General features: G+C 34.4%; 1 protein-coding gene across 21 annotated transcripts in view; it reads left to right on the top strand.

Moving 5' to 3' along the window:
- The window catches only part of PARD3 (par-3 family cell polarity regulator), a 728,954-nt gene that overhangs the window by 303,054 nt on the left and 408,354 nt on the right, over window positions 1-17,546 (top strand). For all 21 annotated transcript variants that reach the window (XM_072651995.1, XM_072651989.1, XM_072651996.1 and 18 more), the window contains exon 3: window positions 11,098-11,278. In XM_072651995.1, coding sequence (XP_072508096.1) covers window positions 11,098-11,278 — 181 coding nt within the window. The remainder of the gene's footprint in view (window positions 1-11,097; window positions 11,279-17,546) is intronic.

The following is a 17,546-nucleotide window of genomic DNA, read 5'->3' as shown; positions in this document are numbered from 1 at the left end:
GTTGGGCAAAAGAATCAGAGGTTGTGATTTTCCTAGGATTCATCTTACTGCAAAAGTAGAAATGCCCAACTCTTTTTTCTTTGCTCAGTCCATTAGGTAGGACTTATTTTTTAAAGAAATTACTCTAAATTTCAGGGTGGAATTTTTTTAAATTCAGCTTCTTATCTCTGTTTCCTGAACCTTTCAAATAAATTTGACAAAGGAGGAGGAAATAGAATAGATTTTATACAAGATAATTAGTATTATTTATTTTACAATCAGATTTTAAAAAACATTGATAAACAGGTTATTATAATAAACTATTCTAGAATTTTATTATTTAGTTACCTTTTGAATACATTCTGCCAGTTGATTAAAATGAGTGTAATTTAATCAGTATTGTATTGCACACTGAGAATAATTTAGGCTAATGTCAAGGACAAGTGTTATCTATTCTATTATTGTAGTGAGATACTGGAATAATGAGTGGAACAGAAGCAAATCAGAAAGTATTTCAAGTTTTTCATCTTATTGTCTAGATATTTTAAAATCATGCGCCTTTCACATTTAAAATAAACTAGATGTTACACATTAATAATTATAATTTCTCCCTCTTAATTGCCAATCTGTTGCTAATATCTTCTTGTGTGGTTATATTTCAACTTGTGGTTATTTATTTTGAAATTAAATTTTCATTCAGAACTTTGGATAAGTTTGGATAAGTAATTGATAAAATCCATGATTTATGCAGCCCTCCCAATTTCCTGCATCTTTGCTTTCCTTTTGGTTTGTCATTTTTTTCTCATATGCTTTTGGTTTATGCAGTTTGTAAGTGAATTAATGCTTCTGTAACCATTTGAAGTTCTTTTTATCATTTTGGTTTTTTAAAACTTCTCTCCACCCCATCAATGTGAACACTTGAAATACTTATTTGCTTGTCTTCTGCGAAAAGGGCAGTTTTTCCTTCTTATCCTCCTTGCTTGCCTCTAAGGTCAAAAAATTGTTGTTTTCTTAGGTCTTTGTAAAATAAGCCACTTCAGTACTATCTTATTTGGAGGGATTGATTTATAGAATCATAAGCAGGTAGGTTGTTTTCTGCTCATAAGTTTTTCATTGGGGGGGGGGCTGATGGGGATAAACATAGGGAAATGTAGCACTATTGAGGTACTGGTACAAAAGTAGATTTGTCTTTAAATCCTTGCAGGCCTTCATTAGATCATCCTAACTTAAGGCCTTTGCAGATATCTTAAGAAGATCTTAACCAGGAAGAAATTTTACTATTAGCTTATAAAAACCTTTTTTAAATGCCTTTTGTTAATATTAGTTGTTTTCTTGGTGTAGACTTCCCTTACCCAAAGACACATCTTGTAAGAAAGAATAAAACAGGAAGAGGAAAAACCAGTTTAATGCGACTAGCTGATCTATAAGTATATGCAATGCTTCATAACATCAAAAGGAAAAGAGGATACATTCTTATACTTTTTGGTCATTATAATTAAACAGCTTTCAGGGGTTTTTTGTTCTTTCCATTTACATATCCATATTTTTTTTTTTTGTATTTTTGCTTATTTTACTTTGTTTGATGCAAGTCTCATGCATCTTTACATCCTTCACATTCATGGTTGGATTGTACTGTAACATCCTGGTATATTCATGTGCCACAGTTTGTTTAGACATTCTTGATTAATGCAAATCTACTTTTTTAAAAAATGAAATTTTATTTATTTTTTCCATTCCCATTTATCATCATGTCCCTACCAACATCCCTTGTAAAATATGAAAAACAGGAGGGGAAATTTTTTTTTTAGCCAGCATCAAAAACATTATCATATGCAGTGTTTTCTATTTATGAACTCTCACTCTACAAAGAAAGAGTCAAGGAGCTTTTTCATGTCCAGGGTCAAGCTTGGTTATTAAAATGTCACACCATTCTGTTTGGATTAATTTGTTGCTCTTTGCATTTACACTATTATAGTCATTGTGCATATTGTTTTCCCGGTTTATTATTTCACTTTGCATCTATTCATATATTCTCACATTTTCTTTTATTCTTTTTTATTTATTTATAATGTTCTGCAATCACTACCAAAAAACTTATATTTTTACCCCCCTGCCTATCCCCCCACGCCCCTCCCTCCCCAAGACACCATACAATTCTATATATGATCTACATATACTTTCTTATTGAATACATTTTCACTATAGTAATGCTGTATAGATGAACTAAAATAAATGGAAGAAATTATATAACAAATCAAAACATAATACACACACACACATACATATACAAACATGATATGCTACATTCCACAAATGAATTCCATAGTTCTTTCTCTGAGTGTGGAAGGCATTTTGCCTTAGAAAACCATTGGGAATTATTATTATTATTGTTTTAAGTTCTTACGTTATTATGAAGTTCCAAGTCTACCAGAAAAACCTCTTGCATAGTGTGGTCATTGCTGTGCACAAAGTTCTCCTGGTTCTGCTCCTTTCACTCAGCATCAGGTCATATAAGTCCTTCCAGGCCTCTCTGAAGTCTTCTTGTTCATCATTTCTTATGGCACAATAGTACTCCATTACATTCATATACCACAACTTATTCAGCCATTCCCCAACTAATGGGCACTTCTTTTATTCTTCATATTGGTGCAGGTTGTGGTACTGCTGCTGCTTCCATTTTGTGTAATGTAGAGAACAGGGCTTTTAGGAGGTCAGTGGCTAAGATAGGCTAAATAGTTTAAGATTACTCTGTTTTTTCTTGAGTCATATCACCCTCTGTTTTATATGAATGGAATCCTGGATTTAGAACTGGGAGGTATCTCAGATATCACCTAGTCCTACCTCATGTTACAAATCAACTCAGAGAGATTAAATGATGGATTCCAGGTCACAAAGATAGTAACAGAGCAAGGATTCATACCTAGGTCTTTGAATTCTAGATCATCATTTCCTTCACTGTACTATTCTTCCAGAACTTGAATGTTAATGCGATTCTTTTGTTTGGTATTTATTAATAATATTGTCTATACAGAGATGGTAAAAATAAAGTTAACCACAGTTCTCAGTGATCTATAAATTCCATTTTCCTTTCATTCACATTACATAAGATGAGCTTATCTTTGAACATTAGTGGGTATAGGACAGCGATATTATGGGAGTATGAATACCTGATAGGGCTCATTGCAGTCACCTGGCCCTATTAAGGCTGAAGCTATATGTTGGAAAGTTGGAGTAGAGGATTGTTAACTGTCCATAGCCTAACAATAAAAAGGGTTCTGCTGACCTTTTCAATTTTGTTTTTTGGTGTTAGAATTCCCTTATATTCTGGAACACTAAATTTCAACTTTGTAAATCAAGCAGGAACTAATCAATGTATCCATCTGCTTAAGATTTCTTCTTGATTCTGATAATTTTTTTCTCCTTTGGAAAATTCATTTTTGTTAGTGAGCTTGAGGTGGGGGAGGGTAATCAAGCCACTTTCGTGGAAATGTATTACTTTACTGTGTATTCACTTAGTCCAATGAAACAGTAGCTCTGTTTAAATGAGTTTTTAATGAACCATGTCAGCAAGCAAGGCTCATAGAATGATTAAGTATTTAGTGCTGTCTCAATGTCATTAAAGTAAGTTCAGTCATCAGAAAGCTTACAAATTGATTTCATAGTTACTTCTTTCATGTCCAAATGATAATTTGCTCCTACCTCATTAATTTGCTCTTGGATTCTATACTTCTTTGATGATGGCTTTACACTGGTCACTTATAAGAAAACAACACTTGATCAACCTTAAACTCTAATTAGTTCCCTCCTCCCCTTTTTTAATTAGGTCATCTATTTGTGATTGGCCAATTTTAAAATTGCTTAACTTTATTTTCAGAGGTAAGCTCCAATTTTTATCTGTATTTTAGCAGCAGCAGGATAATGTATATAGTTGTACCTCAAGAAGGGGTGTAGACAGTGCTGCTGCCTTCTTGATAGTAGGGAAGCCCTCGTTATTTCTGCTGTGGTGTTGACAAGTGGGTCAGCTCCCTTCTGGCTATAATCATTTGCATATTTTCATTGTGGTATGGGGTTGACATACTCATGGCTATTAGCTGAACACAAATCTTAAAGCAGAAATCTAATTAGTCTGAAGGCTCAGCAGTAAAACAGCATGTGTCACCCTGAGGGATATCAAAGTGCAAGTTCAGATTTTGAATTTAAGCAGGGCAGCCTAGGAGTGTCACAGGTGAATGTCTGTCTCTTCAATACCTAAGCATAGCATAATGTCAGGCACCTGTGACAAAGAAATATGGCCTTATAGGATCCTATTGGCTCTTATGAGAACAATGACCTCTGACTGAAGGTACTCAGTGTTTTGCTGATTGAAAGACTGGGCACTTGCCTACTTGGAGGGATTTGAGATTTTTGGGAACCCTCCTACACATGTCTATGTATGTATGTATGTATGTATGTACGCAATATATTGTCCTCACCTACACTCCTCTGTACCTGAAATTATCGTGAATGAAGATGAATTTGTATGATTTTCTTTTCCTCTCGACAGCTTTAAAAACTTGGGGGAGGGGAAAGAGGGTAAGGTGTTAATTAAATGACATTTCTTTAGCTTAATATTGTTATCATTTAAATAAGTCTTTACTTATATATTTGTAGCAATTTTATGTATTGTTGTTTTGGTTCTATTATTCATTTTTAAAAACATAATTAATTTTTTTCAATTAACAAGTTTTTTTCTCATGGAGGAGGGAAGAAAGCAAAACCAAATTCTGCTTTTTTTCCCATCGTCTTAAAATGTCTCCATTGTGCCTCTGTCAGGAGATGGGTAGTATATTTCATTTTCAGTCCTATGGAATCCTGTTTGGTCCTTGTGTTGACTTGGGTTCTTAAGTCTTTCAGTCAGTCAGTCAACCAATATTTATTAAGTACCTACCCTGTGCCTGGGCACTGTGCTAATCCCTGGGGTATCCAACTAAAGGCCCAAAGCAGTCCCTGTCCTCAAAAGTTTTCACAGTCTACAGGGTAAGACACAAAGGAACAAGCATAAGATAAATAGGAAGTAATTACCAGAGGAAAGGTACTAGAATAAAGAGCCATTCAGAAAGGCTTCCTGTAAAAGATGGAATTTTACAGGCATCTTAAAGGAAACCAGGGAAGCCAGTAGGCAAAGATGAGGAAGGAGAACGTTCCAGGCAAATTTCAAAGTTATTTGTCTTTTTAATGTTATCTTTATTATGCAGTAACCCAAAAGTCTTAGTGCAGATGTCAGCTTTACTTGCATAAATCTGTACTTACACTTCTGTGACACTCTATAAATTGTTTTTCTGGCTTTTGGTTCTTTTGTGGACACTTTATAACACTTAGTACAGGTCTTCCCATGTTTTAGAATTTTTCACTTTTATGATTCTTTATGGAATAATGATATTCTACTACTTGGTAGTAGTAATACTTGGTCTCACTGTTTCTAACTTTTGCTATTATGAACAGAACTGCTGTGAATATTTTCAAGCACGTAATCCTTTTCTAACTGTCCATTGCTGGGGTATAAACTACTTTGATCAGTATGAACAGTATTATACTTCTTTATTTCCTGATAGCATTTTAGAGTACTTAGACTAATTCCAAGATCCATCAGTAATGAATCATTATTCCTGTTTCCCCCTTATTCCCACCAATATAGAATTTTTTAAAACTTTTTTTGATGATCAACTAATTTTATGAGGATGAGGTGATAGCTGTGGATTTTTAAAATGTGCATTTCTTTGATGATTTGATTATTTTCACTTTGGGGCACTTGTTAACATAATTATGTATGGTTTGTTGCTTTTTCTTTTATAAGTTGTTCCTATTTTTAGGTTATATATCTATTGTGGCATTAATCATGCATACTTTTATCAATTCCTGTAGATAAGTATCAGTTCTTTTTTTTTTTTTTTTTTTTTTGAGGATCAGTCCTTTTCAGGGAACAAGTCTGAAATTACTTTCCTCAGATCACACCTTCATCTATATTATTCATGAAAAGGCTCTTGATTTTTATAAAATTGAAGTAGTCCGTTTTGACTTGAATAATGTTCTCTAATAACTTGGTGACTTGGCAGCATATCTCTAAAACTTTCAGTTATTGAATAGTTGCTAAATTGGGTAGGTGGAAGTTATCTCCACAATGGGAATTCCCTGTATGGTTTAAATCAGATATTTAATCCCTCCCCCCCTCCCCCCCCAAAAAAAAACTCCTACAGTTCATTTGCAATTTATTCTGGTTTATAAAATATGGTGGAGGTGTAAAATTATTTTTGGCTGAACTGGTTACAGGTTTCCAAATCAGTTGTCTCTGACTAGAATTCTTTCTTGAATACTTTGCAATCTTAGATTTGTTGAAGATCAGACTGCTTTACACACTTTTTGAGGGTATTCAAGATTTTTAAAAAGTTCCCTATAGTACTGTGGTCTTTCTGATGCATTATGTTATTGTGGAATCTAGAAAGAAAAACATGTGGGTGTCTAGCTGCCTTTCTCTTATACTTAGCCAAGTCCACTAATGAAAATGTCTTATAAGACATTATGACTTCTCGTCTCTTTCTCTTTCTTTGTCTTTCTTCTATATAAACTATATCTTTAATTTGGTCATGTGATTGTTTTGGCATAGCACTTCTGACCTTAGAAGATTGAAATATATGGCAAGTATGGAGAATTTCCTATCAAACCCACTGTGGAGTGAATTTACTACCAGCTCTTCCAGCTGTTTTCATTTTCACATTGCAAAGAAAATGAGACAAAGGAGTATGATATACCTTGATTCTAGGCAGATCATTTTAGATTAAGAAAGGGAATGACTGTCAGGAATAATATTCAGGATCATGCCCATTTCTTAACATTTTCCCTTATGCTTTGGATTTTCTTAATGGCCGATATTCAAGAATGTGAGAACAAGAGAATTTCATGTTTTCATTTTAATATTAAGTCATTTCTTGCTTTGATTATATAAAATTTCAGCATTTTTTTTTAAAGAAGGCTATACAGGTCTGTTAGTTAACCTTTGTCTTCACAGTCACTGAACCTGAGGAAATAGATGTAAATTAAGAGACTGTCAGTTTCATAAACTGTGAAATCATTTGCTCAAGGAGGCTATATAGACTCTGTCTTCAGTATTCTTCAGCAAGGGTGACATATTTCTAAGTGCAGAAAGAGAAGTGAGTGAGGAGAGGCTATGCAGAGTTGCCACTGGATTGTCTTGGGAAGCATGGGCCAGACTTCAAGTTTCTCTATCAATAAAAAAGGACTACCAGTTGTCAATTTTCCTTCTGCTTACTGGAAAAAATTGTTAGATAATGTTAGTAAATATTTTTTATTGGAAAATGGCTACATCTACCATCAGCAGGTTTATGGAAAATTCTTTTTTCAGGACTGGTAAACAGTGGTAAAATGCCCTGTCAAATTATTTGCCCAAGATAATGCTCGAATCTTTGATTTTTCTTTTCCACTATTTACTAGTAGCTCACAAATGGGTTAAATTATAGGTACTTCACTGTCAGCTGGGATTTCAGACAGGCTTATTATTGAATAAATCAAGAAATAAGAGTGAAGTTTCATTGCAGAGATATCAGTAGCCTATTGAATTGCCAGGAAATACTGGGTAGGCTTTTTTCTGTCTAAGACTTCATCATTATTCCACACGGTCTTTTAGACAAGTTGAATGGTGAAAGTCATCATAGTTACCATAAGTCACTTAAAAACCTACACAACCCCGCCCTAAATGACCTTTTACTTACTTGACAAAGAAAGTGAGTACAGAGGAATCCTGATACCAAATTGAGAAAATTCAAAATCTGAAACTATTCCCTGGAACATGTGTGGAAGCAAATGTTTTATTCTCCCTTGTTAGACCACCTCTGCTGGAGACAGGGATGAAGTAGAATCATCTGGATCAAAAAAAAAAATAGAATGATCTTTCTGGATGACATCTATTTGGGTTTCCTATGAAGGGAAGAAAACCATTGGATGATTAATATCTTTCAAATGGTTCCCCATACACCAAGCAAATTTTACTTGATTTCTTTCAGAGAACGTATGCAAGGCTGTCAGTGTCTTTTAATGTTTTGTGTGTATGTGTGTGGGCAAAATAGTGACTGGTTCTGGGTGTTTGTTTTTCCCCCACAAATGTGGTATTTAGTAGGTACTGCTAAGTGCTGGATTTCATATATGTTTTTGCCAAAGATTTCAAAATGCTTTTCTGGCATTTATTGGTGACAATTATTTGACTCATTTTCTGCTAAAAGCCCTAAGTTTCATAGCAGTTAAATAATATGTCCAACAGGTTGACAGAAAATCTATGACAGAGTTCAAAGGTTTTAGCTAAGTGGCATGTCACAGGAGTTATATTCAATTTAGGGGCTTTTGAAATGCCTCATGGACAGGACCAAAGACCACCCAGTAACCACTGAAAGAGTAAGATATATATATATACACACATATATACGTGTATATATATATATATATATATACATATATATATATATGAATCTCTTCATTTATCTATTTGATAGTACTGAGAAAAATCTTCACTTTGATTATGAATTGTATTCACAGAAAAATTAAAGGTGGATATTACCTTCTTTTTGAAGGCCATGGTAGTGGATGTAATGTAAGATACATTAAAGCAGTCTTGTGAAGGGTTGTAAATGTTAAATGTTTAAATTGTTTAATTGCTTAAATGTTAAAAAGTGAAATTTGTATTTGATTTTAGGACCTAGAGCTTCTAGAAGGGAGTCACTGGAGCTTTCTGAGCAGGAAACTATCATATTCAGACCACTTCTTTAGGAACATCTTTTTGCCACAAATATGAAGGATAGTTTGGAGAGGGGAGAGACTGGAGGCAAGAAAACCACTTAAAGAGTTCCTACAATTTTCTCTGGAGAGGCATTGAGGAGAGCCTGAACTAAGGTGGTGGATATGTGCGTAGAGAGAAAGGCACAGATACGAGAGAAGTGGTGGATGTAAAATGGACAAGACTTAACAACTGAATGGATATGGTAGAGGGGATGAAGTATCAGGAATGACTCTCTGATTTAGAATAGAGAAAAATTCTTTCTTGTGAAAGATGTCTTTTTAGAAGCAAGTAACATATATAGTCAACAAGTCATATTCTTAAAGCATTTCAATATTTATCACATGATCTTTTAGACATGTATTATTAAACATTAAAATGTAATATTCCAGCATTGAAATATATTTGAGAATGATTGTTTCTTTGTTTTAGTTCACAAATGCTAATATTTGTATGTAATCAGACTGGCAACATGAACAATTCTTATGGAAATGAGTAAATCATGATAATAATCCCTAACTCAGTATTTACAATGTTTTTATTATACTTAAATAAAAATACAGGAATTGATAGTCATTTTCAGATTTTTTTCATTTATTTTAAATAAAAAATTGTCATAAATTATTTCTGAAAGAAATTTCATATTTCAGTTAATAGAAAAGATTCTAAAGGCAGACCATTATTAGTAAAATGTCAAAGGGTTACTGTTCTCATAGATATGCCAAAGGTCTTTTCTTGATGTGAAACTTCATACTTCAGATTGTTCTGGTTTGAGTTAATATGACTTCATTTAGTTTTGGAAGATGGAATCTAGTTTTTTTGTTCCTGACAGTTGGTTGCAATTGCCAAGTAGCAAAATTAACATAAAGTAATGAAATCATCATATTTAGTTTTTCCAGGAGTAGGAAAGGAAAGATAAATACAACGATAAATTGCTAACTGAAAGGAAAAAAAGGGCATCAATGCACCTTTTTGTTCTAGAGGGAGCTGATGGCACGGTATGTGGTGTGCCTGGAGTCAGGAAGACCTGACATCAAATCTGGCCTCAGAAACTTTCTAGCTGTGCGACTCTCGACAAGTCACTTAACTTGTTTGCCTCAGTTTTCTAAACTGTGAAATGGAGATAATAATAGTACTTCCTTCACAGGGTTGTTATGAGGATCAAAAATGATAATGTCTGTAAAGCGCTTAGCACCCCTTCCCTTTTATAGAGTAGAAACTAAGGCCTGGCCCGGTCAATTATATTCAAAGTAGCATAGATGGAATTCAGATTCTGGTCCTCTAAACCAAAGTACAGCACTCTTGACTGTACCATGAGGAATCTTCATACTGTATAGGAAAGGACATCGGAAATTAGAATTCTGCTTTGTTTCGTGGCTCTTTATTTGGATCTAAAAACTTTACTTTCTGCAGAACATGTTGGTTTTGCAATCTAAATACACTTTCCACTTTATTTTTAATTTATTACATAGTATTTAGATCACTATGCAATAAATTAAAAATATAGAGGAAGGTATATTTGATTACTTGTTAGATATCTGGGTTCTGTTCTCAACCTGTTTTTTAACTCATTAAGTGAATTCAGGTCTGTGGTGACATCTAAATAATTTACAGGCCTTAGTATTTCTTCCATAATTTGGCTTTGGTCTCCAACTGTGGCTTTTGACTTGAATTAAAGTGTTTATGGATTGACATCAAGGAGTCCATAACTTAGAAAGGAAAAAAAATTACATCTCTCTTTTCACAAATTCCTACTTGAAATCGACCATTTTACATCCTTAATCTCTCTTTTCACTAATGTCTAACAGAAACCTATAATTTCCCTTAATTATTTAAAAAGTTGTTCTGAGAAGATATCCATAGTCTTCCCTAGACTGCCAGTCGAATTTATGGCACTCAAGTAAAGAAATGCTAGTGATAACCTTTAGAGGTTCCATTCTACTGTAACATGAGAGGAAGCTGTAAGGTGGTGGAGCTCTCTGCTCCCTCCCCCACGATGTGGAGTCTGAAGATTTGGGTTTAGTAAACTACTTTTTACTGAGAGCATCATCTTAAATGAATTATGTCATTGTTCTGAACCTTTTGCCTTATCTTTCACATGGGAATAATGACATTTCTGTCTTTATCCTCTCCATATTTATCATGAAGATCAAATTAAAAAACAAAAGTCTTCTTAAGCATTATTTATTCAATGTCAGTTAACAGCTTCTGATTCTCCACGTGGATATTAAAAGCAGTATTTCTTTTCGGTACTGATTCAGTTGACCTTATTTAACTGTAGATTTTCTTGTTTTGAACAGCTGGTTGCTATATTTGATGAACAAGATCCACATCATGGAGGTGACGGCACCAGTGCCAGTTCCACTGGCACTCAGAGTCCAGAGATTTTTGGCAGTGAGCTTAGCACCAACAATGTTTCAGCCTTTCAGCCCTACCAAGCAGCAAGTGAAATTGAGGTCACGCCTTCGGTTCTTCGTGCAAGTAAGTGAAAGCTCTTGTTGCTCTGCACATTTCATCTTAATTTGCAAGGAACCCAACTTTTGTTACCCTTTCATGCTACTGTGAATGGAATTCACAGTCTGTGTTTATCAGAAGCTGATTAAAGAGCAGAGCCTGAACAAATGCCTCTTGCAAGGGAGGTAAATAAGCTTATTTTTCATTTTAATAGTTTGGATAGACTTGACTTTATCCTGATAGGACCTTTTAATTGCATACCCAAATTTAAATTATGATCTTATTGCAGGCAAAATTACAAGTGTGGTTATTTACATTAGTGCCCTATTTGACATTATATAATGAAATTGAACACAAAGTATGGGTAGTGGGAAAAGGCAAAGGAACAAAGTTATTTAGTAAGTAAACCATATAAAAAACTTATTGCATGGTTCTTTTGCTGTTTCTCTTGTCAACCAAGGGTAAGATTAACAGGAAAAAAAGAACAGTTTTGTTTCAAAGATAGACCTGGTCTCATCTCTTCAGTTAACTGGAAGAAAAGTCATCACAGTGAAGAACTGACACTTTGAATTAGGAGATGAATCATGATAACTTATATAGTTTCCCCAGAGTATGTAAGACAGCATAGTCTAGTTTATAGAACATACATAGCACAAGAGGATAGGAACAACTGGGTTTAAATCTCACCCCAAGTATTTACCAGCTATGTGATCATGGGCAAATTACTTAATCTCTCTGCACTTCAGTTTCTTTATTCATAAAATGAAGTATTAGATTGAATTGCTTCTAAGATCTTTTCTAACTCTAAATCTATGATCTCATCATATTGTTCATCCAGTTTAGAAAGTGAGCTGGCTTAACGATAGAAAGTGAGCTGCTATCATGGAGAGTTCCATTTTGAAGCACTTCAAAACTATGATAACATTATAGTTGTTGAATAGGAATCATTGGATCATAGATTTTGAGCTGGGAGGTACCTTAGAGGCCATGAGTTCAGTGCCCTCTCTTTGGATCCATGTTGTTTCATTGGTACCATTAGACAGCTCTGTGTGAGTAGAGTTTTATTTTCTCTACTCTGTTCTCTGTAAATTAGCCTGTCCCTCCCTCTTTTGTTGATTGGGGATGATTGCACTTTAGTGACTTGGCTGGTGTAACGAAGTAATCTTCACAGACATGCAGAAACTGTTTTTCATTTTTATGTCCCTCCAAGGTAGGGGGAAATAAGCAGAAATATGAAAAAAAAATGATGATGTTGGCTTCAACTGTGAACAAACCTGTCACCTCCTTAGAAATTTTCAGCCAAGTGTCATTTCTAGAGGAGCATAGAATTTAGGAGGCACACACTGCATGATGGGATATATAAGTGATGCCCTGGAGGATCATGTGTGGATGCAAACCAATTAAGTTAACCACTTACTGAAATTGCTTTCTATCATCTGGACAAGAAGCAATCGCAAGTGAGACAAAGGCACAAAGAGGAAAGTGAAAAGGCTTATATAGAAACCAGACCAGAAATTGTTCTACAGGACATGCCAGTTTGACTATTCTTTGAAACAATTGGGCTACAAGCCTGGTCATGTACATAATTCACTGAGATACCTTACTTTGTAGAGGAGAGAGATAACTGACTCCTTGATAAATTTCTTATCTATCCAAATTTTATTCATCCCAATATCATGTGCTAGAAATTGGAGAACTTGCTAGAGGAATCACTCCTTAATCTGGATTTCTGTATGCAGATGTTATTTTACTTCAGATAGAATTTGAAGTTGGTCACCTCCTTCAGTGGGAAGGCAACGTACTGCTGTAGTTTCAACTGAATTTTCTGTCGTTTTTGTCCTTCTGAGCTGTCCATTTTGAGTCTTTCATAGTTCTTTTTGTTTCACCTGCTTTTAGCACAAACCTCCTCCCCTCCCCCCCAACTAAAACTTGATGAAACCTTGGTTTTGAAATCCAGGCCACAGTTTGAGCTTTGTCACCCGTATTACCTGCTTTCCAAAGAGATCTGAAAGTTGCAACATAGCTGAAAGGGGTTTTTGCAACTGCTCTTGAGAGATGAGAGATTGTGACTACCACTTTCTTGTTTTGCTTTTATAATCGATATCTTTTGAAATCTTGGCAGTCAACGAACAAATATGTTCAATGCCCGCTTTGTACAAGGTGACATTCATGATTTATGCCTTTTTAGGTGGACTACTTCTGCTCTGCAAGCTCAAAAACTTAACTGACTTACCTACTTCAGACTAATCTAGAGGGCTTCACCTGAAAAAAAAATTAAAACAATTCCACAAATACTAAACATCTATTATCTTCAAGGACCAAAGTAAGGAAGACAGATCCTTATCTTTAAGGGATGTAAAATATGTATACATATAAGACAAAACAGAAACTTAATATATTACAAAGGTGTATAGAAAATACTGCCATAGTTCCATGGATGACAAGGTCACTCTTTATTTGGGGAATTTGGAAGCCTTCTTCAGGGAGTATTCATATGAACTAGGTTTATGGACCAGTGCCTTCATAACTGGTTTATTGGAAGTGGTGATCTGGGCTCTGTCAAATACATTCCAGTGGATATTCAAGCTTGCTTTATAGACATGAAAATAAAATAAGTCACAGAGAAATGATACCTGGAAGCATTTATGGACTCTCTTAATTAAACATAATATTTATAAACCCAGTTCTGCAAGTTATTTCACTTCTTTAATTCTTTGGGCCTCAATTTCCACATATGTAAAACGAATGAGTCAGAGTACATAATTGCTGTGGTCCTTGTAGCTCAAAATTCAGATACTGAACATCACAAAAGCAAAAATAATTCATAATTAGATTTCTCCTTTTTAAAAGTTGATAAATACACCATAAATATCCACGCTTTTTTCAAGTTAACTGCCATTTAAAGGTCATAATAAAAAATACTTAATATATTCTTGCTACTGACAGAGTGATGCTAGTCAAGTTAAATTTTAAATGCACACACATATGTACACATGTGTAGATATTCCTGTATATATGCTTGTGTATATGTTTGTGTGTATTTGTATATGTCGGAGTAAAAACTTTAACAATACTAGAACAGTATTCAGTAATGGATATAGAAGTCTATGTGATTATTATTTCCACTCCAGATTTCTTAGTTTTAATATTTCCTTTTCTTAAGAATTTATCCAGGATGCATTTTCTATTTGAAAAAGATCCAAGATCAGTGCCGATATCCATCCTCTTAACATTAACTGGTATTAGACATACCATTTCAAGTATTTGATTTAAATATATATTGAAAATAGAAATAAGATCCCTATTGTATTTCCTTTTAACTTGTGAAGCAGAGCGTGGAATACAAATAGTATTCTCAGTATTTCAAATAATTACCTTCTTACTGCGCAAGTTCTATTCAGCATATAAAACCCATCCAGTTTTGTTGTAGATGCAATCTGATTATTACGTGTTGACAAGGTCATATATCTATTAATTGGATTGGAGATGGGATACAAAATTGCTGTAATTATTGTAATTTTCTAGCTAATTGCAGGGTTGGTGGTGAATATTTTACTTCTGTAAAATGAAAAACAGTATTCCATCTGAAGTTGTTTTGTGGAGTTTTAGATATTTTGTTTTATATCTCTGGTGCTTTTTGCCCACAAAGAATTTCTCTATTTTTCTATAATGACTCTTGGCAATAATTAAGACTCCTGGGCAAAGGAGGAGGGCTTTGAGGACACTTTGACCTACTTCTTTGTTTTGGCTGCCATGTTGCCTCTATTGTTTGTTTGTAAATTTTATACTATTCTTTCTTCCTAAGAGTAGAAGTTAGATGGGTCCCACCCATTTGAAAAAGGGATTTCTTTTTTCTTAGCTATATATACCCTGTTCTGAAATTGTTTTTTTTTTAAAAAAAATATTCCCGATAGTTTGATCTTGCATGCTCTTCTATGAGATATTAAATTGAGTGAATAATAAGATCACTGACCCTTTTAATATAAGCTTTGGTATAATCATGCTATAACTTAGCATGGCTATAAGCTATGGGATACTGAAATATATGGAAGCTATGCCAGTTTCCCATATAGTAGATTTCATCAGTTGGGTGAACATTTTAAAAACAGACATACATAGCATGAGATTTTTTTTTTAGTGGGAAGCGGGAGGAGGAAGATGGGGGTGACTCTGCTTCCAAGGAGAGGTTGGAAGCTATCTGCAGAAGATTGTTAAAGCAGACTGATGTTTATTCCCTGCTGAAATATAAACTGGAGGCGCAGGTGAAAATTGCCAAACCTAATGAGCAATTTGGCAGATAAGACAGGATGTCAGGCGACAGCAGTTCAGCAGCGGGTGCACTGTCTGTGAACCAACTTGTTTGTTCCACAGAACTGCATTTAAATCACATAAATAAAAGAGATTTAAAAAAAGACACTGATATATAAGAAAGATGTCTCTTATTTCTGTACATTTTAAAAGTTTACTTAAATAGTATTGGTATTAAAAGAGTTTGGTTTTGAAATTCATTTGTAAATTACTGTAGATATTTAGACAGTTTATATAAATAAAGGAGTACATTCCCTTCCAAAGGAACATTAAGTAATAGATGAAGTATTGATATATAGGAACAAAATGAAATTGATCCCTTGGTTCACTAGATCACAAAATTTGAATTATAGGTAATAGTCCTCATGTTGGAACACTGAATTAACACAAAAAAGCTTTCAAATGAGAAATAACCTGGTTTTTGCAAGCAAGCATGTGGAATGTTTTGCACAAAGTTGTTCTTCCCCTCTGAAGACTTCTAATATCCTGGTTATGTTAGCTGAATATTCTGTTAAAAGTCGTTAAGGAAAATGTGATGTGCAGACACATACAAACGCATACATGCATACATACACACATATAGTAACACTGAATAGCTAGCAATTATATAATACTTTAAGGTTTCCAAAGTCCTCTACATATGTTAGGCATTTAGATAGTACAATGATAAGAGTGCTTGAGTTCAGGCAGGAAGTCCTGAGTACAAATCTACCCTTGTCACATAATAGCTGGGCAAGGCACTCAGTTTGCATGTCTGAGAAATGACGATAACCATAGTCCTTACCTCCCAGATTAGTTGTGAGGATAAAACATAATGATATTTGTAAAGAGCTCTGCAAACCTTAAATAACGCACTACATAAGTGTTAGCTATTAGCTTTTATCTCATTTTATCCTTTCAACAACCCTGTGATGTAGGTGCTATGATTGTTCCCATTTTGAGATGATGAAACTAAGACAGAGGGTCAATAACTTGCCTACACTAACATAGTTAGTGTCTTGCCTGATGTTTGAACTAGGGTCTTTCTGACTCCGTGTTCAGTGCTTTTATAGCACCTACCTGTCTCACCTCCCAGATCATATTTAATCTGTTCATTCCTTTTGATGTATGTTTAAAGGTAGCTGGTAATATGTGAATGCAAAGAATGAGGCCATAGAATTATAACTAGGTGGCACAGGGCAGTCTCTGGAGTCAGGGAGACGAGTTGAAATATGGGCTCATACAAACATAAGCTTTGTGACTGTGGGCAAATCATTTTACTTCCGTCTGTTTCTTCATGTATCTGCCTCAATTTCCTCATTCTTAAAATGAGGAGAATAATAATACCTACCTCCCAGGGTTGTTGTTAAGGTCAAATGACATATTATTTGTGAAACATTTTGCAAACCTGAAAATGTTATGAAAATGCTAGTTATGTTGATGATGATGACAATATCTCTCCTATTTTCCAGAAGCTCTGTGTTCATCTATACATGGGATGGTTAGATGAGATGACTTCTACAGCGCTTTCTGCTCATCCATGATGCTATATCACACCCCCTCTCTATCAGAGCAACTACTCTTATCTATAAGCAAATATTGAAGTGTGCCATGTACATCAATAAAATCTTACTACTCCTAAGAATTTAAAACAAACAAACTTGCTGTAATGCATAGTATTTCCCATTCAATAATTGATAGCAGAAGTAAAAAGATTTTGAGATTTTAAGTCCTCCCTAATGAGATTCAGGTATTTCCTTTTTTAAAAAGAAGAAATAATTAAGGCATTATAGCTGGCAATATAGCCCTCTCTCCAGCCTCCCCACAAGTCTGCTTTAAGTTTTAATGGAATATAGCAGTATGAGTATGTAATAATTTTTTCAGTGTTGAGGATCTGAACACTTGTAGGTAATAAAAATAATGGTGATTTGTAGTGATATAACGCTTTATAATTGCAACACATTTTACAACCTTTGTCTCATTTGATTCTTCTAATAACTGGAAGAGA

The sequence above is a fragment of the Notamacropus eugenii genome, chromosome 3, assembly GCF_028372415.1.
Source record: "Notamacropus eugenii isolate mMacEug1 chromosome 3, mMacEug1.pri_v2, whole genome shotgun sequence".
NCBI classification, from domain to species: Eukaryota; Metazoa; Chordata; class Mammalia; order Diprotodontia; family Macropodidae; genus Notamacropus; species Notamacropus eugenii.
This window is presented reverse-complemented; position numbering and strand designations above follow the sequence as displayed.